The sequence below is a fragment of the Moschus berezovskii genome, chromosome 5 (assembly GCF_049115385.1).
Source record: "Moschus berezovskii isolate FMDL1 chromosome 5, NW_MosBer_1.0, whole genome shotgun sequence".
NCBI classification, from domain to species: domain Eukaryota; kingdom Metazoa; phylum Chordata; class Mammalia; order Artiodactyla; family Moschidae; genus Moschus; species Moschus berezovskii.
In genome coordinates this window covers 115,117,450-115,143,734 of record NC_142464.1, presented here as the reverse complement: position 1 = coordinate 115,143,734, position 26,285 = coordinate 115,117,450, and the positions used below count along the sequence as shown (strand labels likewise).

Below are 26,285 nucleotides of genomic sequence, written 5' to 3'. Positions count from 1 at the left end.
CTTCCATGTTGCTCAACAATGTTTCTGGATATTCTGGTAATTTCAAAGTACCACATGAGGACCTCACGTGTCTTTAAGGACACCCTTCAGGTTGGGAGACCTCAGCCTCCTATAGCTCCATTTATTGCACTGAACTCAAGAAGAGGAAGTCCCAGCCCTATTCAGGTCACACCACCCAAGCTCTGTGGCTGCATTTCACAGGAAACCAAACCTAAACGGACCTAGAAGGAGGGTTCTGCTAAAGGACACTGCTGAACACAGAATATTTCAACCCCCTGCCTCGTGTATTACCGGCTCCTGGAGTTCTCCGTGATGCCCTCACGGACCCCTCACTCAAGGGACATCTCAGCACAAGGCTGTTTGCACTCCCGACACTGCTCAGGTAAACCTTGTAAGCCAGCCTCATCTGAGTGGTCATCTCACTGTCATAGAGGATCATTAAGAGAGAGCTGACAGCAAGAATAAAAGGTGTTTTCTAACATGAATGCTGGGCCATCTATAAAGCATAGAAAGGGAGAAAAGAAACCAGCTCCCTTGATCGGTTTTTAAAGATCCCTTTCTTCTGCTGGAAGAAGGAATTGAGATACTGACCCACAAAAATTTTAAGATGAAATGTTTTCAATCTTCTCCTGACTGTTGGCGACTCAGATTTAAGGTCAGGCTGGTCACCAGCTTTCTTGACTGATGTTCATGACAACAGCCACCTGGAAAGGCAACCTCCATTCAAAGGAGGCCATTGAAAGTAGAAGTTAGCTCCTGGAGCCTCTGTGGGTGGATATTTCTAAAATGTTCTAAATTGAAGTGGTTTTCTTTCTGTGTTGGGCTCAAGGAGTGTGGACTTTGCAATCATGCTCATTGTCTTCCCTATCCAGGGACAAGGAGCTCAAGAGGGAGAGTGAAGTTGGAGCGAAATGCCCACCCTCTACAGGTGCCAGAAGGCATCTCTTCTAGATGTCTCTTCTTCTTAGAAATAAACAAGTGACAGAGTTAGAATAAGACAGAAAAGAGAATGTGTCATCAAAGTGTCCATACTTTAAAGGATATTGATGTAGCTGGACTTCATCAGAGCTGATTTCACTAGGATGGACCCATGTTACTCGTCTAATTATCTCTCTTTATTGTGGTCTGTGTGCATGCTAAGTTGTTTCAGACATGTTCGATTCTGCCACCCTACGGACCATAGCCCACCAGGTTCTTCTGTCCATGGGATTCTCCAGGTAAGAATACTAGACTGGGTTTCCATGCCCTCCTCCAGGGGCTCTTTCCCACCCAGGGATCAAACTGTCATCTCTTCCATCTCTCCTGCATTGGGAGGTGGATTCTTTACCTCTAACACCACCTGGGAAGCCCCCCTCTATTGCAGCATGGCCTCTCAATGCTGTTCCTTTGAATCTCCAAAGACCACCCAGAGCACAGGGAACAGTTTTGTCAAAAATCAGAAAGTCTGTTGTAGGTTAGGAACAGTTATCTCAAAAATCGAGAAGTCAGTTTAAGTTAGGCAAACTGGAGGTCAGCAGAGAAAGAACAAAGTTTCAGAAATTATCCAAGAAACGTAAGATAATGTATGCCCTAGAGAAGCAAGAAGGCTAACTGGGGTTTATTTAGCTCTTACCAACCAGTCTATGGCAATCCACTCCAGTATTCTTACCGGGAGAATTCCTTGGACAGAGAAGCCTGGTGGGCTACAGTCCACAGGGTCATAAAGAGTCGGACATGACTTAGCAACTAAATGAACCAGTCCATATGCATTAACTCACTTAATCCTTACACCCAAACTTGAGAGTTATATATTGTTTTGCCTGGTTTACAAATGAAGAACTTGAGTGGCCAAGTTAGTATTCAAAGTTGTCCCGCCACTAATATCGGTAACAGAACGGAAAACTACCCTGATCTGCACCTGATTCTGGCTGATATAAAAGGTGGCCACTGTTTTTTGCAGCTGCATAAAGCTCACCTTGAATCTATTCCTAGAGTGGTTTTTGACACCAGCCCTCTTTTTAATTAACTAATTATTATTATTTTTGTCTCTACTGGGCCTTTGTTGCTGTGCACAGCTTTCTCTAGTTGCAGCAAGTGGCTACTCCTCGTTGCAGTGGGCAGGCTTCTCATTACAGGGGCTTCTCTTGCTGTGGGGCACGACCTCAGTGGGACTGCAGGCTCAGCAGTTGTGGCATACAGGCTTAGACGCTCCATGGCATGTGGAATCTTCCCAGACCAAGGACCAAACTTGTGTCCTTGGCATTGACAGGTAGATTCTTAACCACCTGGGAAGTCTTTACCCCAGCCCTCTTAATGGTGACATTGCTTTTCTTTTCTTTTCTCCAAGGAGCTCTTTCAGATGATTTTATGAACAACTCCTTTCTAAAACCAAAGATTATGGTTTTCTGTGCCACCTGGCCAACCCTGGCTTAATGCCCAGGAACCTGTCTCTAGCTCACTTTGCCATAAGTCAGGTGCTTTCTTGAAAAGACTGTAGGATTTTACATCTGAGTAAGTTGCTCAGGATCCAAATTCCACAGCTTGACCAGATATGCTACTTTATTCCCTCCAGTCCTACATCTTTATAATGCAGCAAGAGCACATCACTTGTATTGACAACTCTTTTTAGCCTTAATAATGTGACATTTATATTAAATAACATACAACATATATTTGATACTGGGTTGGCCAAGAAGTTCATTTGAGTGTTTCCGTAAGATGTAACTGAAAAACCCAAACATTTTGGCCAACAATACTTAGTATATGCTATATGCTCAATAAATGTTTTTTTTTTTTTCTCCTTTCATTGGAAAAGACTCAGATGCTAGAAAATTTGAGGGCAAGAGAAGGAGACAACAGAGGATAAGATGGTTGGATGGGATCATTGACTCAATGCACATGAGTCTGAGCAAACTCTGGGAGATAGTGAAGAAAAGGGAAGCCTGGCATGTTGTAGTTCATGGAGTTACAAAGAGTCAGACACAACTGAGTAACAAAGCAACGACAACTAATTATGTGCTCAGTAAATGTTGTTTTTTTCTCCATTACTTTCCTTTCCTCACCCCACATCAGTCTGGCCTTATGCTTAAAACATGCCAACAATCAGCATGAAATTTATTAATATAGAAAATTTTATGAATACTTTATTTTAATAATCTCATTAGAGAATAGTAATATACCACAGTTGCATAGCCTCAGAATCAGCAGAGTCCTTGGGCACTTTTTTTTTAATTTAATGATCTTAACAACTTAATGAAGTAGGCAGGGCAATATTAGATGTTGAAACTGAGGCTCAAAAAGTTGATGAGGATGGACAGTATGGTGATATGGAAAAGAGGCTTTTAGATCAGTCAAAACGAATATGAATGTGGTGTGTGATTTAAATATGTGTTTGGGGGTAAGTGACTTAATCTCTCTGAGTTTTTGTCTGTTTGTATTATGTAGTTTGAAACGGTGTGGGTTAGTACATTCTAGAGGTTGCTTTGAGGATGAAAGTGAATGTATATGTTGTGTCTGACACAGGGGAGACATTCAGGAAACAGATCAATGGCAACTGTACAGTGTTGCTGCCACATCACAACAGGTGGCTGAGCTAGTGCTGGAAGTATCATTTTATGAATGCCATCACACAAAGCAGTTAGGTTCACCCTCGTAGGCAATCGCCAAGGTCCACCAAGACTTGAGCTCTGGACGGTTGCTCCAAGCTGTGCCTACCCTTCCTAGAATGAGAAAAATGTTCAAAGGAGTGAAATTATTGAATGGAGATAAGTGGTTGAATCTAAGTCAGATTTAAGATTTTTAACAGACTGAGCAAAACTTTCAGAGATTTGGGGAAGTAATTTACCAACAGGACTGAGAAACATCAGCTTATATAGGTTAGATAAGAGTGGCTTGATAAAGAAAAATGATCATGAAATCCAGAATTACAGGAAACAGTAATCATAGAAATTTTGCTATTTTTGTTACTTTCACAGAATACTTGGGGAATCTTCATCCTGTTTATTCAAAATTAACGTTAATCAGTTTAAACTTAATTATGTTTTCCAAATACCAATGACCAGAAAAATGGACAATTCAATGCCTGCTGTGTGCTGGGCAATGAATACTCACTGTTTTCCACTAGTTTAGTAGATAAATTAGCTCTCACTCTGTAAAAGAGGATACCAAGGTTCAGAGAGACTCCATACATTGTCCATTGTCCATTGTCACAGCAGAAAGAGGAGCCAAGTCCGTTGAAATCCCAAGCTCCTGCTCTTTGCACTGCAAGCCATCAGGGCCCTGCTGAATATTTTCAGGGTCATGAACATAGCATCACTTTCCTTTCAACTAACCAATAGCATTTTAGGACTCCCAGATATACCATTAGCAATAGTAAAATATGTGTGTGAATTTGTATTTTTGTACTTCATTGGTGATGCTCACTGAAACATTGCTTCCCAAACATCTAAACCTGGGAATTAGAATCCCACCAGTTTAAACGGCTCTGTGAACAGCTATTTGCCCTATGAAATAAGATGAGCCAAAAGGTCTGGACATAACATGGAAATTCAGTAGCCATGTGTTTGAGGGCACAGCCCTTATTGTAATGTCTTCTCTGTTGAATTTAGCATGAGGATCACATGGGCCACAGCCGAATGTGGTCCATTGGAGAAGGGAATGGCAAACCACTTCAGTATACTTGCCTTGAGAACCCCATGAACAGTATCAAAGGGCAAAATGATAGGCTACTGAATGAGGAATTCCCCAGGTCGGTAGGTGCCCAGTATGCCACTGGAGATCAGTGGAGAAATAACTCTAGAAGGAATAAAGGGATGGAGCAAAAGCAAAACCAATACCCAGTTGTGGATGTGACTGGTGATAGAAGCAAGGTCCGGTGCTGTAAAAAGCAATAATGCATAGGAACCTGGAATGTTAGGTCCATGAATCAAGGCAAATTAGAAGTGGTCAAACAGGAGATGGCAAGAGTGAACATAGACATTCTAGGAATCAGTGAATTAAAATGGACTGGAATGGGTGAATTTAACTCAGATGACCATTATATCTACTACTGTGGGCAGGAATCCCTTAGAAAAAATGGAGTAGCCATCATGGTCAACAAAAGAGTCCGAAATGCAGTACTTGGATGCAATATTTTTTTTTTAATTAATTGGTTTTTTATTGTAGGAAAATTATTTTACAATTGGTTGGTTATGCCATACATTGACATGATTTTGCCCCGGGTGTACATAAGTTTCCCCTCCTGAACCCCCCTCCCACCTCCTTCCTCCCTTTATCCTCCCTCTGGGTCATCCCCACACTCCAGCCCCGAGCATCCTATAACATGCATCGACCCTGAACTGGTGATTCATTTCACATATGACAACATACATGTTTCAATGCCATTCTCCCAAATCATCCCACCCTCACCCTCTCCCACAGAGTCCCAAAGACTGTTCTATACATCTGTGTCTCTTTTGCTGTGGATGCAATCTTAAAAACAACAGAATGATTTCTGTTCATTTCCAAGGCAAACCATTCAATATTACAGTAACCCAGGCCTAGCCCCAAACGGTAACGCTGAAGAAGCCAAAGTTGAATGGTTCTATGAAGACCTACAAGACCTTTTAGAACTAACACCCAAAAAAGATGTCCTTTTCATTATACGGGACTGGAATGCAAAAGTAGGAAGTCAAGAAACACCTGGAGTAACAGGCAAATTTGGCCTTGGAGCATGGAATGAAGCAGGGCAAAGGCTAATAGAGTTTTGTCAAGAGAACGCACTGGTCATAGCAAACACCCTCTTCCAACAACACAAGAGAAGACTCTACACATGGACATCACCAGATGGTTAACACCGAAATCAGATTATCTTCTTTGCAGCCAAAGATGGAGAAGCTGTATACAGTTAGCAAAAACAAGACCAGGAGCTGACTGTGGCTCAGATCATGAACTCCTTATTGCCAAATTCAGACTTAAATTGAAGAAAGTAGGGAAAACCACTAGACCATTCAGATATGACCTAAATCAAATCCCTTATGATGATACAGTGGAAGTGAGAAATAGATTTAAGGGACTAGATCTGATTGATAGAGTGCCTGATGAACTCTGGACGGAGGTTCGTGCCATTGTACAGGAGACAGGGACCAAGACCATCCCCATGGAAAAGAAATGCAAAAGAGCGAAATGGCTGTCTGAGGAGGCCTTACAAATAGCTGTGAAAAGAAGAGAAGCGAAAGGCAAAGGAGAAAAGGAAAGATATAAGCATCTGAATGCAGAATTCCAAAGAATAGCAAGGAGAGATAAGAAAGCCTTCCTCAGTGATCAATGCAAAGAAATAGAGGAAAACAACAGAATAGGAAAAACAAGAGACCTCTTCAAGAAAATTAGAGATATCAAGGGAACATTTCATGCAAAGATGGGCTCGATAAAGGACAGAAATGGTATGGACCTAACAGAAGCAGAAGATATTAAGAAGAGGTGGCAAGAATACACAGAAGAACTGTACAAAAAAGATCTTCACGACCAAGATAGTCACGAGAACGTGATCACTGACCTAGAGCCAGACATCTTGGAATGTGAAGTCAAGTGGGCCTTAGAGAGCATCACTACTAACAAAGCTAGTGGAGGTGATGGAATTCCAGTTGAGCTATTTCAAGTCTTGAAAGATGATGCTGTGAAAGTGCTGCACTCAATATGCCAGCAGATTTGGAAAACTCAGCAGTGGCTACAGGACTGGAAAAGGTCAGTCTTCATTCCAATCCCAAAGAAAGGCAATGCCAAAGAATGCTCAAACTACCGCACAATTGCACTCATCTCACACGCTAGTAAACTCATGCTCAAAATTCTCCAAGCCAGGCTTCAGCAATATGTGAACCGTGAACTCCCAGATGTTCAAGCAGGTTTTAGAAAAGGCAGAGGCACCAGAGATTAAATTGCCGAGTTCCAAAAAAACATCTATTTCTGCTTCATTGACTATGCCAAAGCCTTTGACTGTGTGGATCACAATAAACTTTGGAACATTCTGAAAGAGATGGGAATACCAGACCACCTGACCTGCCTCTTGAGAAACCTGTATGCAGGTCAGGAAGCAACAGTCAGAACTGTACATGGAACAGACTGGTTCCAAATAGGAAAAGGAGTACATCAAGGCTGTATATTGTCACCCTGCTTATTTAACTTATATGCAGAGTACATCATGAGGAACGCTGGGCTGGAAGAAGCACAAGATGGAATCAAGATTGCTGGGAGAAATATCAATAACCTCAGATATGCAGATGACACTACCCTTATGGCAGAAAGTGAAGAGGAACTCAAAAGCCTCTTGATAAAAGTGAAAGAGGAGAGTGAAAAGGTTGGCTTGAAGCTCAACATTCAGAAAACAAAGATCATGGCATCTGGTCCCATCACTTCATGGGAAATAGATGGAAAAACAGTGGAAACAGTGTCAGACTTTATTTTTTTGGGCTCCAAAATCACTGCAGATGCTAATTGCAGCCATGAAATTAAAAGACGCTTACTCCTTGGAAGGAAAGTTATGACCAACCTTGATAGTATATTAAAAAGCAGAGATATTACTTTGCCAACCAAGGTCCGTCTAGTCAAGGCAATGGTTTTTCCGGTGGTCATGTATGGATGTGAGAGTTGGACTGTGAAGAAAGCTGATCACTGAAGAATTGATGCTTTTGAACTGTGGTGTTGAAGAAGACTCTTGAGAGTCCCTTGGACTGCAAGGAGATCCAACCAGTCCATTCTAGAGGAGATCAATCCTGGGTGTTCATTGGAAGGACTGATGCTAAAGCTGAAACTGCAATACTTTGGCCACCTCATTCGACGAGTTGACTCACTGGAAAAGACTCTGATGCTGGGAAAGGTTGGGGGCGGGAGGAGAAGGGGACGACGGAGAATGAGATGGCTGGATAGCATCACCGACTCTGTGGACATGAGTTTGAGTGATCTCCGGGAGTTGGTGATGGACAGGGAGGCCTGGCGTGCTGTGATTCATGGGGTCGCGGAGAGTCGGACACGACTGAGCGACTGAAGTGAACTGAAAGATGAAGGGTGATGGCAAGCCACTCCAGTACTCTTGCCTAGAAAATCCCATGGATAGAGGAGCCTGGTAGGCTGCAGGCCGTGGGGTCGCTAAAGGTTGGACTCGACTGAGCAACTTCACTTTCACTTTTCACTTTCACACATTGGAGAAGGAAATGGCAACCCACTCCAGTGTTCTTGCCTGGAGAATCTCAGGGACGGGGGAGCCTGGTGGGCTTCCGTCTACGGACACGACTGAAGTGACTTAGCAGCTTAGCAGCAAAGATGAAGGGTGGCCAGTAGTCAAGCCCAACATCTGAGAGAATTGAGCCTTTGCAGGGTACCCAAGGACCCACGTTTCATCATCAAATCAGCAGATTCAGAATTTATGCAAGACACTCTGAATTAACGGGACTTAGGGCATTTTCTCCTTTGGTATTCTGGCCCATGCATCCATCTTCTGTGACTTTGTTCAAGTGTGAAGGGTGTATTCAAGTTGTAAGTTCCCTCCCAGCAGGTAAATCTACTCGAGATATCAAATAACTGTCAGGAGCTAACTTGTTGAGCACAGAGTTAGAGCTGTGTCATTACAATAGCTAGATTTGCCCAGCTACTGATGATCTAATGACTTGATAGGCACCTGGGTGCCAGTCTGTGCCCTCCCCCCACCCCACGGCTACTTATGAATATTCATAGAGCTGGGCAAGTCTAGGGATCTGCTGGCCAGCTCCATCTCTCTCTGGTCCCTCCCAGAGAACATCCCCACACTCTGCTCATCCCAGACTCCTACTTCTGTTCCCAAGTTCTCCCTACTAAACCACCCCATCCATCTGTTGAGAAATAGATAGCCTGGATTTGAGTTCAAACCTTCCCTTCCTAGCAGGATGATTTTAGACAAGTTATTTAATGTCTCAGAAACTTAGGCTATTATTTACAAATTGGAATTGACAATACCTGACTTCTGAACATGTGGTGAGAAATGAGATGTAGTAGGTAAAGCTTACGTATTATAGTGTCTAACAAGTAAGTGCAGTATAAATGAGAGTAGCTACCTTATCATTTTTAGCACTGTTATCGTGAGTTATTCTATATTCGGACAAACCATTATTAGAATCTTTGGGAGTCTGGGTCTCTTTCTAAGAATGTTGACCTAAAGAAGTCTTATTATAAGGTGATTTCTACAGAATGGTAATCTCGTCATTTTTGCATTTGTTTTAATCAGCCATTTGTCAAAGCCTTGGTAATATCTTCCAACCCCCTAAATGTACTTATCCCCTGAAAACACAAAAGATTTAATGAAAAAAAAAAAAGAAATGATGCCAATTCCTTTAGAATACTTTCCTTGTCAATTTCATATCCTCAGTATTCTTCATGGTACATAGAAATTGCTCAATAGTTACCTGTTGAACTAGATTTGCCTAACAGTTAATGGTTTACAAAATACTTTCACTTCCATGATCATGAGGGCTTATATACCCATTTTTCAGACGACAGATATTGAGCTCAAGTCGTACAATTCGTTGTACAATCTGGCGTACCAGGACTTAGAGACCTGCCTTGCCTCTGGCTAGGGAAGTGATCCTGAATAGAAAAGGGGATAAAGAAAACCTTAACTACATGGAGGAAGTTCAATTCAGGAGTTAAGTTCTAAACGCGCTTGAAGTCAGAAATTAAGTGATGGTCTCATCTGAATCCATACTGTGCATGTGTTTGCTAGACAGATTTGGCTCAAGAGGACTGGTGCTGAACACAATGACAGAACAGTTCAATACTGAAAAAATCTGGGTCACTCAGATTGTTGCCTTACAATGGAGTCTAAATTACACAGGATCCCCTGCATAGGGTTCTGGCATTCAGTAAATAGTATCATCATCCACATTATCATTATTATTAAATATATTACTCTTGAAAGTGAAAGTGAAAGTCACTCAGTCCTGTCCAACTCTTCACAACACCATGGATGGTAGCCCACCAGGCTCCTCTGTCCAGGGAATTCTCCAGGCAAGAATACTGGAGTGGGTTGCCATTTCTTTCTCCAGGGGATCTTCCCAACCCAGGGATTGAAGCCAGGTCTCCCACATTGCAGGCAGATTCTTTACTGCCTAAGCCATCAGGGAATACTGGCTTCTCAGGCCTCTTCATGTATTTTTAGGTTTCCTTCAAACTTCTTTGAAGTCCTTATGGTGAAACAGGTCCTCAGAGATGACTAGCATACAGCAGGCATCTAACAAATGACTGCTTGCAGAATAACCGTGCTTTCACCATTGGACATGAAACATTCGTGGGAGGTTCAGTTCAGTTCAGTTCAGTTCAGTCGCTCAGTCGTATCTGACTCTCCGCGACCCCATGAATCACAGCACGCCAGGCCTCCGTGTCCATCACCAACTCCCGGAGTACACTCAAACTCATGTCCACAGAGTCGGTGATGCCATCCAGCCATCTCATTCTCTGTCGTCCCCTTCTCCTCCCGCCCCCAACCTTTCCCAGCATCAGAGTCTTTTCCAGTGAGTCAACTCGTCGCATGAGGTGGCCAAAGTATTGCAGTTTCAGCTTTAGCATCAGTCCCTCCAATGAACATCCAGGATTGATCTCCTTTAGAATGGACTGGTTGGATCTCCTTGCAGTATAAGGGACTCTCAAGAGTCTTCATCAACACCACAGTTCAAAAGCATCGATTCTTTGGCGATCAGCCTTCTTCACAGTCCAACTCTCACATCCATACACGACCACAGGAAAAACCATTGCCTTGACTAGACGGACCTTGGTTGGCAAAGTAATGTCTCTGCTTTTTAATATACTATCAAGGTTGGTCATTACTTTCCTTCCAAGGAGCAAGCGTCTTTTAATTTCATGGCTGCAATCAGCATCTGCAGTGATTTTGGAGCCCAAAAAGACAAAGTCATACAGGCTGTCCTATATGCTCTGATTGATAGATAAATAGATAGGCCCATCCCTAAATCTCAGTTTATTTTCTTACATTTTTTTCCCAAAATTTGCCTTTGGTTCTGTCCTAATGCATTAATTGATCAGTGGAGAATTCATCACAGTTGGGATTAATTTGGGCCTGGCAGTTGTTGTTTAGTCACTAAGTCGTGTCAGACTCTTTTGCAACCTCAAAGACTGTATCCTACCAGGCTCCTCTGTCCATGGGATTTTCCATGCCAGAATACTGGAGTGCATTGCCATTTCCTTCTACAGGGGGATTGTCCCAACCCAGGGATCGAATTTGTGCCTCCTGCGTTGCAGGTGGATTGTTTATCACTGAGCCACCCGGGAACCCCAGCCCTGGCAGTACCTGCCCCCAGCCACTGTGCTTCTAGCATCATCTCTGAGTGCCAAGTGAGAAAAGGAGCGGGGCCAAGAAGGAAACTTTTAAAAAAATAAGAAAACACCAAACTAGGCTCCTGATAATCTACATTTTATTTTGCTCTAGTTCCATTTTATCTGAACAGGAAAATAATATTAATGAGAAAAGAGCAGAAAGGGGAAGGGTGGCGGGAAAGGAGGAAGTTAAGGAAGAAGGAAGGGAGGACAAGGGGGAGAAAGGAATGTGTGAAAGTGAAATGAGCGAGCGAGGAGAAGAGAGGGTAAAGGAAGAGGCCACTTGCTACGAAGCAAGGGAAGGGGGACACGGAAAAGCTTACTAGTTTTGCTCCTGGAAAAAAAAAAAAGGGACTCTTTCTGCAGAAGAGAAAAAAAGATGGCTTTTGAAAACCAAACGCACTAAGAGGAATAAATTCCAAAATGATAGACTGCACCCAGTTCATTAAGGGTGTTTTCAAAATCACTTAAAATTAAAAAATGGATGCACTTGAACATGGCCTTAAGATATTTAAGGGAAGTTACTTGTTATCAAGACAGTTACAAAATCTTTTTAAAAAATATGTCCATACTAACAGCAGAAAAACTAGGAAAACAATCTTCCATATTCCTTTAGAAAAAATCTATAACAGCAATCCACTTGACTTCAAATGCCTCCATTCATCGAAAACCCAATAAAATTAAAAGTTAAATTAAATTTAGCTGATTGTCCTGACCAGGGCATAGAATTAGAAATCCAATCAGCATATATCTTTCTCTAACTGTGCGTACCTTTAAAATGTAAATTTCTCATTTGTGATATGAAAATAGAGGAAAATTACATATGGTGGAGACCAAATAAATGAATATCTGTATCTGAGAAGTCTTGATTTCAACATGTTTGCTCAAAATGTGTGTACCATGCACACACACACACATGTACACACACTTCCTGCCCCTCTTCACAAAATATACAAATGTCCACATGTCACACCCTCCTTCAACTCCAAATGGCAGCCATCACTTTATGTATATTGGGTGTGATTATGTAGGGAATCAGATGAAGGCTTCATTTATTTCATATTCATTTCCTTTCTTGTTTTAATGAGAAAAAGCATCCATGTTTAATTTAGACCCACTCCTCCAACCTTGACCCAGTTTCGGCTGCAGTTATACACCTTAGCTTTATGACTGATTCTAACATCCTCTTCAGCAATTCTTAGTTTGCTTCTGGTCATTTCCTATATCTATTTAAGTACCTTATCATTATTACAACTATGTTTCTTAAACTTTGCAATAAACAGAGGCTAGTATTTTTATAAGCTTCATCTTTGAGGAATAAGTGAGAAATACTTGAGAGCAAAAAAAAAAAAAAAAGTCCTTACTGCAAAAGCATTGTTTTCCCTTCATGAAATATTAATTTCAGATCAGTTTGAAATGCAGCAGAAATATTTATGATAAAAATGTCTCAGTTTGGTAGCATGGGTGAACTCCCAGTGGAGAACAAGAGTTCTCCTGGATAACAAGGAAATGTGATTTGTTACTTTACATGGTTACAATTGTTTAAACTGCTTACAATACCATAAGGGTATTAATTATTTTGGGATTAAGATTCTCCCCCAAATTCCATCTATTTATAAAGCAATTCTTTCCTTCCTAACACATCCACTGAGACCCCAGGTGGGTTACGAGCTCAGAAGTAGCCTTTCTGGTTTTAATGCCCAAATTTAATGTACATTCTTTTGGAGGTCTTAAGCATGCTCCCAGTCTGTAGAATCTTGTTTCTTTAATTTCAGTTTTTTCTGAAATATTGATGTGTTTTAACCATCAAATCCATTACCTTTACAAAATACTTTTCAACCTACAAAGTGAGCAAATCTTTGGGATCATCTCCAAAATAGCGGGATTATTGGCCCAAATGGATGACTAGGGTAGGAACCCCTTTACTCTCAGAATCCCAGTCAAGCCATGCACCTCTCTTGACATGGCCCTCTTTATACCTTGAGGGAGGTGAAAGAGACTTATAGGGAGGGCAGGGTAGGATGGAACAGCTATTTCTCAAACAGGTTCATTTTGGACTCCCAGGGAACCCCAGAAGCCTAGGGGTCTGTAAACTCCAGGGGAACTGTATTACTGAAATGAAAGCATAGATGCACATGGCAAAATAAGTTAATGACAAGCATATTCCAGCCCTTTCTCTTAGGCTTTGGAGCCTGGTGTACATTCAGGCAATTCTAGCCCTTGGCGTGGCATTTACGATTAGCCCTGTATTGGCTTCTATCTCTTAAAGCAGTTGGTATTTTCCCTTGCTGGAGAAATAAACAGGCATCATGAAATAGAAAAAAAGGTATCCTCTTCCTGTGGATTCCCAGAGGGCCCAGGGTCTCTTCCTGCTCAGACCCTTCCTGACCATGGGACCCAGGAGGCCAGGTACAGTCTCTTGGAACAGGCAGGATGCAGGCAGCATCCCCATGGCAGAACCAACTCTGGACATGTTAGCACCATTTGTAATAAGTGCCCTGCTGTGACTGACAGATGGCACTGGAGCATCACTTCCCTTTCAGCAAGAGCCATGCTTTGGCTTTATTTCTGTGGCTAACTGGGAAGAGAAACTGAAATCCATGCCTTGGTTCCTATAGAAAATGAATGCACAAAACGCAATGAAATTTCCCCATTTCTGGGGCGCTGCAGCTTCTCAAGGTGCCTGAATGAAAGCAAGTATCTAATGATGCTATTTTATCTCAGATCACCTCTAGATCCTGGAGATTCTTGGAGAAAGACCTGCAGGCCTGGGGGATGGCAGTGGGGGGTGTGGGGAAAGGTTCCTCAGCCTGGAGACCGTTCCCCACTCCCATTATCAAGTCCCAAGTAGGGGTCAGTGTTATTTCTAAGAAGAATTATAGGGGCCTTGGGAAGAAGTTCCTGACCCACAGGGAACAGGTAGATCCCCTCTGGGCATGCCTCCACTGTATCCCACCAGCTCCTTATGCTCCTCTATTATTTATAGATATACATCTTTAATCTCGCTGCCTTACAGTTATTTATGGCACTATGAAGAACAGTATGGTGGTTTCCTAAAAAGTAAAAATAAAACGACCGTATAACCCAGAAGCAATTTCACTACTGAGCATATACCCTGACAAAATTATAATTCAAAATGACACGTGCACACCCATGTTCATTGCAGCACTAGTCACAATAGTCAGGACATGGAAACAACTTAAATGTCCATCAACAGATGAATGAAAAAGGAAGATATGGCATTTATATACAATGGAATATTACTCGGCCATTAAAAAGGAACAAAACTGGGTCATTTGTGGAGACGTGGGTGGACCTAGAGACTGTCATACAGGGTGAGGTCAGAGAGAGAAAAACAAATAATGTATATTAGTGCACGCATGTGGCACCTAGAAACATAGTACAGATGAACCTGTTTGCAAGCAAGGAATAGAGACACAGACATAGAAAACAGATGGGGACGTGGCTGGGAGGAAGGAGGGATTGACCTACGTGCACTGCAATGTACAGAACAGGCGCCTAGTGGGAACCTGCTGTTAGAGCCCAGGAAGCTCAGCGCAGTGCTCTGTGATGACTGAGAGTGGCGGGCGGAAGGGAGGACGTGTATGTATACACATAGCTGATCCACTTCATTGTACAGCAGAAACTGGCACAATATTGTAAAGCAACTGTACCTCAATAAAGCAATAATAAAAAATAAAATGAAGTACTATAGGAAAAGCAGACAAATGCTATGAGGGCAGAGCCTTGCTCTGTGGTGTCTAATCCCTAGTATCTGGACCATGTCCAGCACTTAGCAGACCTCAGTACATGTTTGCTGAATACATGAATAAATTCTGAGGCAACCCCCTCCAGTATTCTTGTGTGGAGAATCCCCATGGACAGAGGAGTCTGGCAGGCTACAATCCATGGGGTCGCAGAGAGTCAGACACGACTGAGAGACTAAAGCACGCCACAGTCGTGTGGACTTGGATTTTACTTACTCTTTGCCTACAGACAAGATCTGACCTAGAGGTTGCTGCCTGGCGGCCTTTACCACTCTGATCTGTGTTGTAAATGTTGAGATAGAAGTAGATTTCCTTTCAACATTTCGCTGAAAATTAACTCAGAAATAACTCTAAACATATGGAGGATTCTTGCTGAGCGGTGAGTTCCTGAGTTTCCATTTAGGATGAGCTTAGGACTGCTCGGGTGTGAGGCGAGGGGGAGCTTCCCCTGTGGCTCAGGGGTAAAGAATCTGCCTACACTGCAGATCAAATCTGCAGGAGATCCAGGTTTGATCCCTGGGTCAGGGAAGATGCCCTGGAGGAGGGCATGGCAACCCACTCCAATATTCTTGCCTGAAGGAACCCATGGACAGAGGAGCCTGGCAGGCAGTCCAGGGGGTCACAAAGAGTCAGACACAACTGAAGTGACTGAGCACGCATGCAGGACCGCTGGGAGAATCAAGTGTGGTTATTGTACTTTCTATAAGAGTGAGAAGTGTTAGTGAGTGGTGGGTGTTGAGCAGATGGAAATGAGTGGACTGAGGTTCTTACATCCACTTCCTCTGCCTCACTGCCCGGCAACATGCCTGGGGCATTTAACAAATACCAATATCTGGACTCCAGCCCGGTAGAGCTGACTCAGACTTTTGGAGGCATCAGTATATTGTGTTGGCCAAAAAGTTTGTTCAGGTTTCCATAACATGTTACAGAAAAATCCAAATGAATTTTTTGGCCAACTTAAGAAAGAATCCACGCCTCCCTCATCTGGTGGTTATGATTTACACCTCCCTCATCTGGTGGTCATGATTTACACCTGCCTTATCTGGTGGTCATGATTTGCAGGTTAGCACTTCTTATTTCTGGAGACTAAAACCCAAAAGGGACATAAGGCATTTAATTATAAAAGTTCGAGTTAATGTGAATTAGCATTCCTCCATGTCTTAACTACCTTCTGTTCTCATGTCTTCCTGACAAGAGTCTTACTGACAGCTATTATGTTACCCCCGTTTTACAGACAGACAAACTGAGGCTCAGAGCAGGTAGACAAGGTGTCCCAACACCTAACTGAAACATTTGAAGGCCAATGGTTTGTAAAACCATCTTGTAGAGCAGCCTAACTACCACCGGTGAATGTTCAATTTGGTTTTGTATAAAATAAGGATGATAAGACAGATCATGTGGGGTTACTGTGACAGCAGTTGGGGATACACAGTAGATGCTCAGTGTTGGTTCCATCTTTTTAACAAGTGTATATGTTGGGAAGGGACGGGTATGGTCTTTAATAGGTCACATTTGTAGAACTGACGGACATGAAACTCTGAGTCACCACATCCATTCTCACCACATCTTGACAAAAATGACTCAGATCAGGTAAGACCTCAGTGGTCTCAGTCAGGGCTTAGACATTCTGAGTAGAGCAAAGCCCTGTACCCCTCATGGAGTGCCATCCCTTCTGTCTTACGGACAGCACCACTTGGCTGACTCATCCTCTGATACAGGTCAGTAAGACCCCAGTTTTGCTTTTGAAATGCCAGAGAAGTTAGGCTTCCTTCATAACATTTTAAAATTCTTTTTGTACAATAGATTGTTCACATCTCTTAAAAGCTGATAGTAAAATCTCTCTTTTAAACTTTTATTAAGATTTTAAAATACAAATCTAATAAGCACTGATGTTACAGACTGCATAATTTTCAAAGGTTTAGGTACAAACCAAAAGCTAAGAATTCCTCCCCCAGCCACTCCTCTGTCCACCACTGATGCCCTGAGTGTTAGCACTTTGTCAAAAGTCTTTCTGCAATTTTGCTCTGCAAGGAGCTCTATTAAAGAAGACAATAAAATGTGAGAAACATAATAACATACTTCCAACTTTTTTAAACCATTCTTTGTCACCAAGTATGGAGGGACTCCAGTTTTTAAATGAATTTTTTAAAGGAATCTTTGAGCTGGAAGAGACTTATTGGGGCCAACCTTTTCATTATTCAGATGAAAAAAAAAAAAAAATGAGGTCTAGGACATTCCAATGCTTTGTTCAAGGCTACACCATGGATGGCTGGAAAAGAGTTTTCCTAACCACCTCCCCAAGGCCTCTGATCCTATGTTATAAGCTCTGGAGGAAAATACCCTGTACCTGTGAATCCTTCACACTGTACATAAGCTCGAGCCGAAAGCTAGGCACAGGGATAGGTAACCCTCCACAAAGATAGCCTTATTTTGACTCATTTCAGCATAACTTAGAACTCCTGGTTAATGCACTCAAAGGAATGAAGTCACTATATTATAAGCAACACATTCAAAATCATAAATGCTCCCAAAGTGGGAAAGGGGTTACAAATTTGACCTGCATTACTGTAATCAAGTCACTGATTCCTCTAAATATTAATATCCAAAAATCAATGTCCATAATCATGCTCTGTGCTTAGTCACTCAGTCGTATTCAACTATTTGTGACCGCATGGACTGATTCCCACCAGGTTCCTCTGTTCATGGGGATTCTCCAGGCAAGAATACTAGAGTGGGTTGCCATGCCCTCCTCCAGGGCATCTTAGCAACCCAGGGATTGAACAGAGGTCTCCCACATTTCAGGTAGATTCTTTACCATTTGAGCCACCAGGGAAGCCCAAGAATACTGGAGTGGGTAGCTTATCCCTTCTCCAGGGATCTTCCCAACCCAGGAATCAAACCAGGGTCTCCTGAATTGCAGCCATATTCTTTACCAGCTCATCTACCAGGGAAGCCTGTCCATAACCATACGTATCCAAAGATAATATGACCAGTGTTAAAACAACTTGCAAGCTTTACTCTGTTATGCAAGGGAACGCATACCCACATTTCCATAATGTTTATAGTTTATAGGATATTTTCAGAGGCATCAGCTTATTTCACACTTAATACTGGAACAGGGTGACATGGACATTCCTATTTATAAAGGAGGAGAGGCCAAGTGCTCCTACAAGGTCATGGGCTAGTTAATGACAGCACTGGAACTCAGTTTTCAGTCCAGTACTCTTCCAGTAATTTATGTCCATTGTTTGTGTTATATTGATGAAATCCTCTTCCTCACTGGACAAGACAACTTACAAAGAGGCCGTGAACTAGACACTCCACACTCATCCAGAGACAATGGCCAGAGTACCTAATGGCCACGCCCCCACTTTCCCTGTGTCCTTTGTTGACCTAGAAGCACAAGGTGAGGGTTTCTGTGGGGTAGAACATAGGGTATCTTGGGAACTGGAGTTTAGTCCTAGTTCTTTAGTAACTTTATTGAAGTCAGTGGTCCAAGATCACACAGCTCAAGTCCAAATCCCATCCTTTGTCATGCATGGTCCTTGATGATCAAAACCCAATAAAACTTCCCAGGTTCTTTTCCACATGCTGCCAACATCCAAGCTGCTGGCCTCTGTGATCCCATCAAGCCATGCAAAGTCTCTGTGTCACACTATATATTCTAACAACTTCACACCCTTGCACATAGCACCCCATTTACCCAGAACAACTTCCGTAAATCAAGAAGATGCTGACTTAATCTCCTAGATCCAGATCAAGTATGATCTCCTTTATGAAGATCCCCTGGGCTGTCCAAGACAGAGTCAGAATTCCTGTTTTATCTGCATCTATTTTTACAAAGCACTTCACTAACAACCATCATAGGGGGAGTTAGAATCAGTTCAGTTCAGTTCAGTCGCTCAGTCGTGTCCGACTCTCTGCCACCCCATGAACCACAGCACGCCAGGCCTCCCTGTCTATCACCAACTCCCAGAGTTCACTCAAACCCATTTCCACAGAGTCGGTGATGCCATCCAGCCATCTCATTCTCTGTCGTCCCCTTCTCCTCCCACCCCCAACCTTTCCCAGCATCAAAGTCTTTTCCAGTGAGTCAACTCATCGCATGAAGTGGCCAAAGTATTGCAGTTTCAGCTTTAGCATCAGTCCTTCCAATGAACACCCATGATTGATCTCCTTTAGAATGGACTGGTTGGATCTCCTTGCAGCCCAAGAGACTCTCAAGAGTCTTCTCCAACACCACAGTTCAAAAGCATCAATTCTTCGGCGATCAGCTTTCTTCACAGTCCAACTATCATACCCATACATGACCACGGGAAAAACCATAGCCTTGACTAGACAGACCTTGGTTGGCAAAGTAATGTCTCTGCTTTTTAATATACTATCTAGGTTGGTCATCACTTTCCTTCCAAGGAGTAAGCGTCTTTTAATTTCATGGCTGCAATCAGCATCCGCAGTGATTTTGGAGCCCAAAAAAATAAAGTCTGACACTGTTTTCACTGTTTTTTCATCTATTTCCCATGAATTGATGGGACCAGATGCCATGATCTTTGTTTTCTGAATGTTGAGCTTCAAGCCAACCCTTTCACTCTCCTCTTTCACTTTCATCAAGGGGCTTTTGAGTTCCTCTTCACTTTCTGCCATAAGGGTGGTGTCATCTGCATATCTGAGGTTATTGATATTTCTCCCAGCAATCTTGATTCCAGCTTGTGCTTCTTCCAGCCCAGCATTCCTCATGATGTATTCTGCATAGAAGTTAAATAAGCAAGGTGACAATATACAGCCTTGACGTATTCCTTTTCCTATTTGGATAGAATCTACCTAATACTGAGTTTTAGGCATGCTTGGAGGGAAGGCTAAATATTTGAATAAAGTTAGTTTTGAGTAAATGGCTATTGGATAGACGAATGAATAGATGGATGGATGGACACGTAGGTGGCAGAATGATCTAGGAGTACCTAAATCTCAGTGGGAGATATGGTTGAATTGCTAGGAAATGGAATGCTTGAGTCCTGTAGATCTGGGCTCTTATTGCTGATCCGTGACCTTGGGTGCATAATTTAACCTCCAAGGATCTCATTCCCTTTAAAAGTGAAATCCATTCTCTACCCCACTGCACTAGCTGGGAGCCCCAGGAGGCTGATGGATAGAAGTCATACCAATGGCTTCCCACACTTGGCTTCCTGTTGAGTTTGGTCAATGCAAGAGATTCAGGGCAGGAGACCCATGAGATGTAGATTTTTATTCCACCCACCACAGCTCAATCCCTGCGAGTCCCTCACCTGAAAGTCACAGTTCTTTTCCCATCAGCCCTGCTTCTGGATCCCCGTGACCACTGGCTCCCTTGACCCCTCCAGGCACATGCACAGTCACAGCCCCTCAGGTCCTTCGCGGTCCTTTGGGATCCCCTACACCCTGCCCAGACCTTTTAAATCCTCTCTTTATTAAACTGTTCTCAAATTACCCAATTTGAGGGTGCCATCTGTTTCTTGCTGGAACCCCAACTGATCCCATGGGTAATATCCTTTATACCTCCCAGCGTCTCTGTGCAGCTAAATGGGGATCATGGATGTAAAGTCCTTATTGAACTCTCTCAGGGTCTCTGCTGCTGATTTATATGGTAAGTGGGACTAATGATCTCTCCAACGCAAGCAAATACAAGCCACAAATAAACTGTGGTGTCCTGCGTGAAGCGGTATATAAATGTAACTCCCAATAAATATTTCATGGAGAAGTCACACTCTGAAAGGAAAAGCATCCTTTCTGCACGCACATGGGCTCCCCAGAGCAGAGCTCTGGCTAATGCGCCCTGGGCGCCCGGGGGAAGCAGGCAAGGGCACGTAGGGAAAACCAGGCTTGCTCGGGATAGGTTTGCCCAGCTCCCCGGGGCGCGGATAGGATGAATGCTGACAGAAAGAGGACAGCATGTCAGGGAAGACGTCCTCTCCCCATCTCCTCCTGAAATAAACCAATTATCAACCTGGATTGATTCTCTCTGTCGTTTCCTCCAAGCTGCCACCTGTATCCCGTTTTAACAGGAAGCGACAGGAACTTGTTCACCAGAATTCAAACATGATGGGGAAGGCCCAGTAATGAGCTTGCTTTTGTTTCCACAGGCTGAGTTGAAGATCCCTCTCATTTGCTGGGTGCCAAGAAAGATGAACAGACCGTAAGTACCGCGAGGTCGCCATGAGCGCGCATCTCGCGTCTCCTCCGTGGGGACGGGAGTCGGGTGCTGGAGAAGAACTACGGGGAGGATGCAGTGTGCCCACGTGGAAAGGCCGGGCTTGAGGATGCGTGGGTGCTCAGTGATTTCTGCAGGAGGTTCCTTGTTCTCCCCCATCGCTGTCGGGGATGTGGGGTTATGCAGAGACTAGATACCCAGCATCGGAATGCCAGGGGGGCACCGGGAAATACCACCCACCCACCTCCCACCAGGGTGTGAAATGAAAACTAACAGAACCGCAGTGCGCACACTATTCCTACAGCAGAGAGCCTGGAATCCAACTTTCTGTCTGTGAAACGCCCAGAGCGGGTGCTGCAGCTGGTTTAGGATACTGTCTAAATGTGTGTCTGAATCAGCAAAAATTCATCCCATTTCGGATGTCTGTGAGTATAGTAAAAAAGATGGAAGGCCTCCAAAGTGTAAGAAATATTTATGATAAAAAACAAAAGGTTGAGAAAATTGGGTGGCCTGATTTTAAAATCAACCTACTTGTTTATTTATGGGCTTTATTTTGCCATTTGGAGAGGCAGCACTGTGTCTCTTCTGTGTGATAAGAGCAGTCATTGTGTGAGAAAGAACAAGGATTACAGAGTCAGGCAGCCCTAGTATCAACCCCTCGCTTTGCCCTGCCCTTTTACAGACATACAATATTCAGGGAGTTTTACATGTTAATAACTCCCTGGATATTAACCCTTCCTCTGGGAAGAAGGATCTGGCCTGGGGAGGAAGACTGCCCAGGGGTAGCCCATGGTAACCAGCTGATGTCTGGGTATCACAGGTGGACACTGGACACGTGGTTGACATCAGCGTGACACAGAAGCACAGCCCAACAAGAGACTTAGACCCCTCTTGGGGGGCAAAATGGGGTTACTTTGACAGTCTTAGCAATATTTGCTATGGGCTTCTAACTGTCCTGGAGGTCATGAATCCCTCCCCTTTAGTCCTTGCTTCTGTTTCTCTCTGCAATTTGGCTCTGTGCCAATAATCTCCTTCCTAAGTAGGAGAGGTGTCTCCCTTTCATGACTTGAGGTGGCTTTGTTTTTAGCCAGATCTTGGTCCCTCAGCAGTTGCTCTCATCAACCTTCCCAAAGGGTAGTTTTTTTAGTTCAACTATAGAATTATACAGGATGTGAAGCTGCCCATACACAGACCAGAAAACAAATCAAATCATCATAACATCATAATCATGAGTTTTCTCCTCTGAGGATGCTGAATCTGAATCTGTACTTTCGCGAGATCCCCAGTTGATTTATAGAGCCTCGTTAAAGCCTGAGCAGCATCTGACTGTAGAGCAATGGTTTGCAGAGCTGTCTCCATCGCAGCACCCTGCAGAAGTATCTCCAATATTTGTCAACTCAGGGAAGGCAGTTACGTATCAGATGTTACATGAGTGTAAAATGGACATTCTCTTCTCTCCCCCTCCACACACACACACACACACGCTACACAAGTATACACATTGTACATACACACAAGATTTTGTTCTGCTACGCCTTGGAGGGAGTACTCCGTCCTCTATGAAAATCATTAACCCAGTTAGTTCAAGGCAGTAGATTTTAAATCTGATTCACTATTAAAATCATCAAGGAAGCTCCAAACAAAATTTCAGTGATCTCCCCCCAAACCAAAGAAATCAGAATACCAGAACAGTGGGCTGTTCTATTAATGCACAACTGAGTCTAACCTGCAGCTAAGCTTGCAAAATTCTGGTCTAAGATATCTTACAATTCCATAATCTAGAATTCTGATTTTCTAATGTGAAACTCTCAATGGCCTTTGTAACTACAGCTATTTACTCTGAGCCACTGGGCATTTTTACAGAGAAAGAATGAATAAGCATAAATGAAAGGATGATATAGAAATAGATGATATATTTATGCACGTGCAAACACATATGGGTACACACACAGTGCAAATATATGCACACGCTTTCCCCTTCAAATATATCAGCTGGGTCAAAGGCATTTACTGTACTTGCTTTTTAGTGCTTATTTCACTTAACATAATCTCTTCAAGCATCATCCATCTAGTGTCAATTTCTCTCCCTTTTTTTAATTCCTTCAGTGAGTTTATTTATTTATTTTTTTGGCTTACTGGTTTTTGAGAAATACAGAACAAAATACAATTATTGGAGGACAACTGCTCTACAATATTGTGTTGACCTGTGCCACACATCAACACGAATCAGCCACAGGTATACATACGTCCCCTCCCTCCTGAACCCTTCTCCCATCCCACCCTGCCAGGTTGTCACAGGACACTGGGCTGAGCTCCTTGTAGAAGGTAGAACAGTCATTGCCAGTGACCAGGGCAGGGTAAGTAGCTGTTTAATGGATATAGAGTTTTCTTTGGCAAAATGAAATGAAAATGTTGTGAAGGTTGGTTGCACAATGACATGAATATACTTACCACGACTGGTCAGTATACTTTGAATGGTTGAGATGGTAAATTTAAGCTTTATATTGCTTTTCTGCTATTTAACATGAGGTTCCTTTGGGATGGACATGTACACTCTGCTGTATTTAAAATGGGCAATATACTGTATGGCACAGGGAACTCCACTTGGTGTTGTGTGGCAGCCTGGATGGGTAGTTTGTGGGAGAGCGGTTACATGTGTATCTATGGCTGAATCACTTCACTGTTCACCTGAAACTATCACAACATTGTTAATCAGCTGCACTCCAATATAAAATTAAAAGTTAAAAAAAAAAATTTACTGAATAGCATATCCTATGCCAGGCACTGAGCTAGGCCCCTCCCTTATGAAGATGAATAAGGTCTAGTCCCTGCCCTCAAGAGCATTAGCCGTACATTAAGCAAAGCATTTTAGTATTAGGTTGAAAGTGATGGGAAAGCTCCACAAATGCTACAGAGTCCAACTGTCCTGATTCAAAATTGCTTCTGAAATTTGCAAGCTATTCTACATTTACTGTCTCTGCAACCAGACTCCTTAGTAATCAATCAAGCTACATAAAGCCTCATTCCTTGGAGCAAACCGGTGGAGTTAGAGTAGACTGACCACACCGGCCTGCTGCTCGTGATACCCTTGGGGCTGGATACAGGAGTCTCTGATTTGGTTTCCAGTATCTCTCCATCATTCTGGACAGAACAGATAAGAACTGTGGTGCTGCGGTTCTGAGTGTTCTGGAAGAGACCATTAGAATGATCCCTTCTGGGCCTTTCCAGTAAGAAAATGCCCTCCCTGGCCCAGCTCCTTTGGGAACTCAGACATTCAGATCAAGGACAATAAGCACCCCCAGTGTGTCCCCTTTGAAATGTGTTGAGAGGGCATAACAGTAAGCTAGCTGACTGTTCACTGTTAAAATGATTCCTAGTTCCCATGAAAATTTCAGAAAATATACAAATGTACCAAGAAGGAACCAAATATCACCAATTATCCTAGGACCCAGAAATAACCGTGTTTTGTTACCAATCCTTCTCATTCTCCTATGTCTTGTGTAATATTTGGAAAGTTCAGGGAGTCTACTTTTAAAACTTGTACTGTTTTCAGTTATTCATTCAATAATACTGTTTTATGTTATAACCATTGTTCCACATGAGTAAGTCCTCTTCACAAGCAGAGTGTTTTAAGGCTTTTGTTGAAATAAGATCCACAATCCCATAGCCATAATTCCAAAGTCAAGAGGCTTCCAAATACTGAAAGTTTTTGGTAAGTGGTGTTAGAACAAAATTTGACCCTCGATGAGGTGAAGTTATGGATGTTCTTCATCTATCCCACTTAGTGTGAAAACCCACACACTTTGTGTTTAATGACCACCTGTTGCTCCAGAACTTGCTGGAAATCTTACATAGTATTCAATACATGTACAATATTACTTTTGTAAATTCCAAACTATCTTGAATTGCTGGCCCTAAGGAATTTAGAAAGCAAATGGCAGATCTGTATTTTATCTGGTGGCTTGTTTTATCTTGACCTTGGCTTTGGACATATCACTGGTTACCTATAAAGTTTTATGAGGCAGTTTTATTGCTGAGATCTAACTTAATACTTTATACTCTAGGAGTAATAGACTGTTTCACTATGGTCCCCAGCATGCGACGTTGGGTGTCTTATCACAGGTAATACAATTATTCTGTGATAGTCTAGTATTACATAAGAACACAGACTCAATCAAATCATCTAACAAAACTTACTATTTTTTTTTTCTTGCTTTGGGGAACTTGTCTTTCATGTCTATTTTGGAATGAGTTTTGATGGCTAAAAAAAAGTTTGTCTCTAAAAAAGAGAGTCTTAATGGTATGGAACTCAAGTTTCCACATATGGTTGTAACCCCATTAGTAATAGTTCTAAGAGATAGAATTAAGACTCTCCTTTTTTCTTCAGCATGCACACATAATCTTTATTAGAACCTGTGAAAAGTGAAAGAGTTAGCCACTCAGTTGTGTCCAACTCTTTGTGACCCCATGGACTATGGCATGTCAGGCTCCTCTGTCCATGGGATTCTCCAGGCAAGAATACTGGAGTGGGTAGCCTTTCTCTTCTCCAGGGAATCTTCCTGGCCCGGAGATCAAACTCAGATCTGCTGTATTGCAGGTGGATGTTTTACCACCTGAGCCACCAAGGAAGCCCCCATTAGGAACTGTACACTGTGTTTAAAACCAACCACCAAGCCTATTTCAGCTTTTAGTTAATTCGAGATCACTTTACCTCCAAAACTTTTCTACTATTTCTGTTCTGTTCCGTTGTCATTGTTCAGTCCCTGAGTCACGTCCAACTCTTTGCAACCCCACGGGCTGCCACATGCCAGGCTCCCCTGTCCTTCACTGTCTCCCGGAGTTTGCCCAAACTCAAGTCCATTGAGTTGGTGATGCCATCCAACCATCTCATCCTCTGTCGTCCCCTTCTCCTCCTGCCTTCAATCTTTCCCAGCATCAGGTCCTTTTTCAATGAGTGGGCTGTATGCCTCAGGTGACCAAAGTATTGGAGCTTCAGTTTCAGCATCAGTCCTTCCAAAGAGTATTCA

General features: G+C 42.8%; 1 protein-coding gene across 4 annotated transcripts in view; it reads left to right on the top strand.

Moving 5' to 3' along the window:
• The first annotated feature begins 215 nt into the window (after nucleotides 1-215).
• CLNK (cytokine dependent hematopoietic cell linker) overlaps nucleotides 216-26,285 on the top strand; it is a 234,021-nt gene continuing 207,951 nt past the window's right edge. For 3 of the 4 annotated variants that reach the window (XM_088836491.1, XM_088836490.1, XM_088836488.1), the window contains exons 1-2: nucleotides 216-382; nucleotides 21,191-21,243. In XM_088836491.1, the coding sequence (XP_088692617.1) occupies nucleotides 21,233-21,243 (11 nt within the window). In that variant the 5' untranslated portion in view covers nucleotides 216-382; nucleotides 21,191-21,232. Of the gene's footprint in view, nucleotides 383-1,141; nucleotides 1,218-21,190; nucleotides 21,244-26,285 lie in introns of all 4 variants that reach the window. The other variant, XM_088836489.1, reaches the window with a different exon arrangement.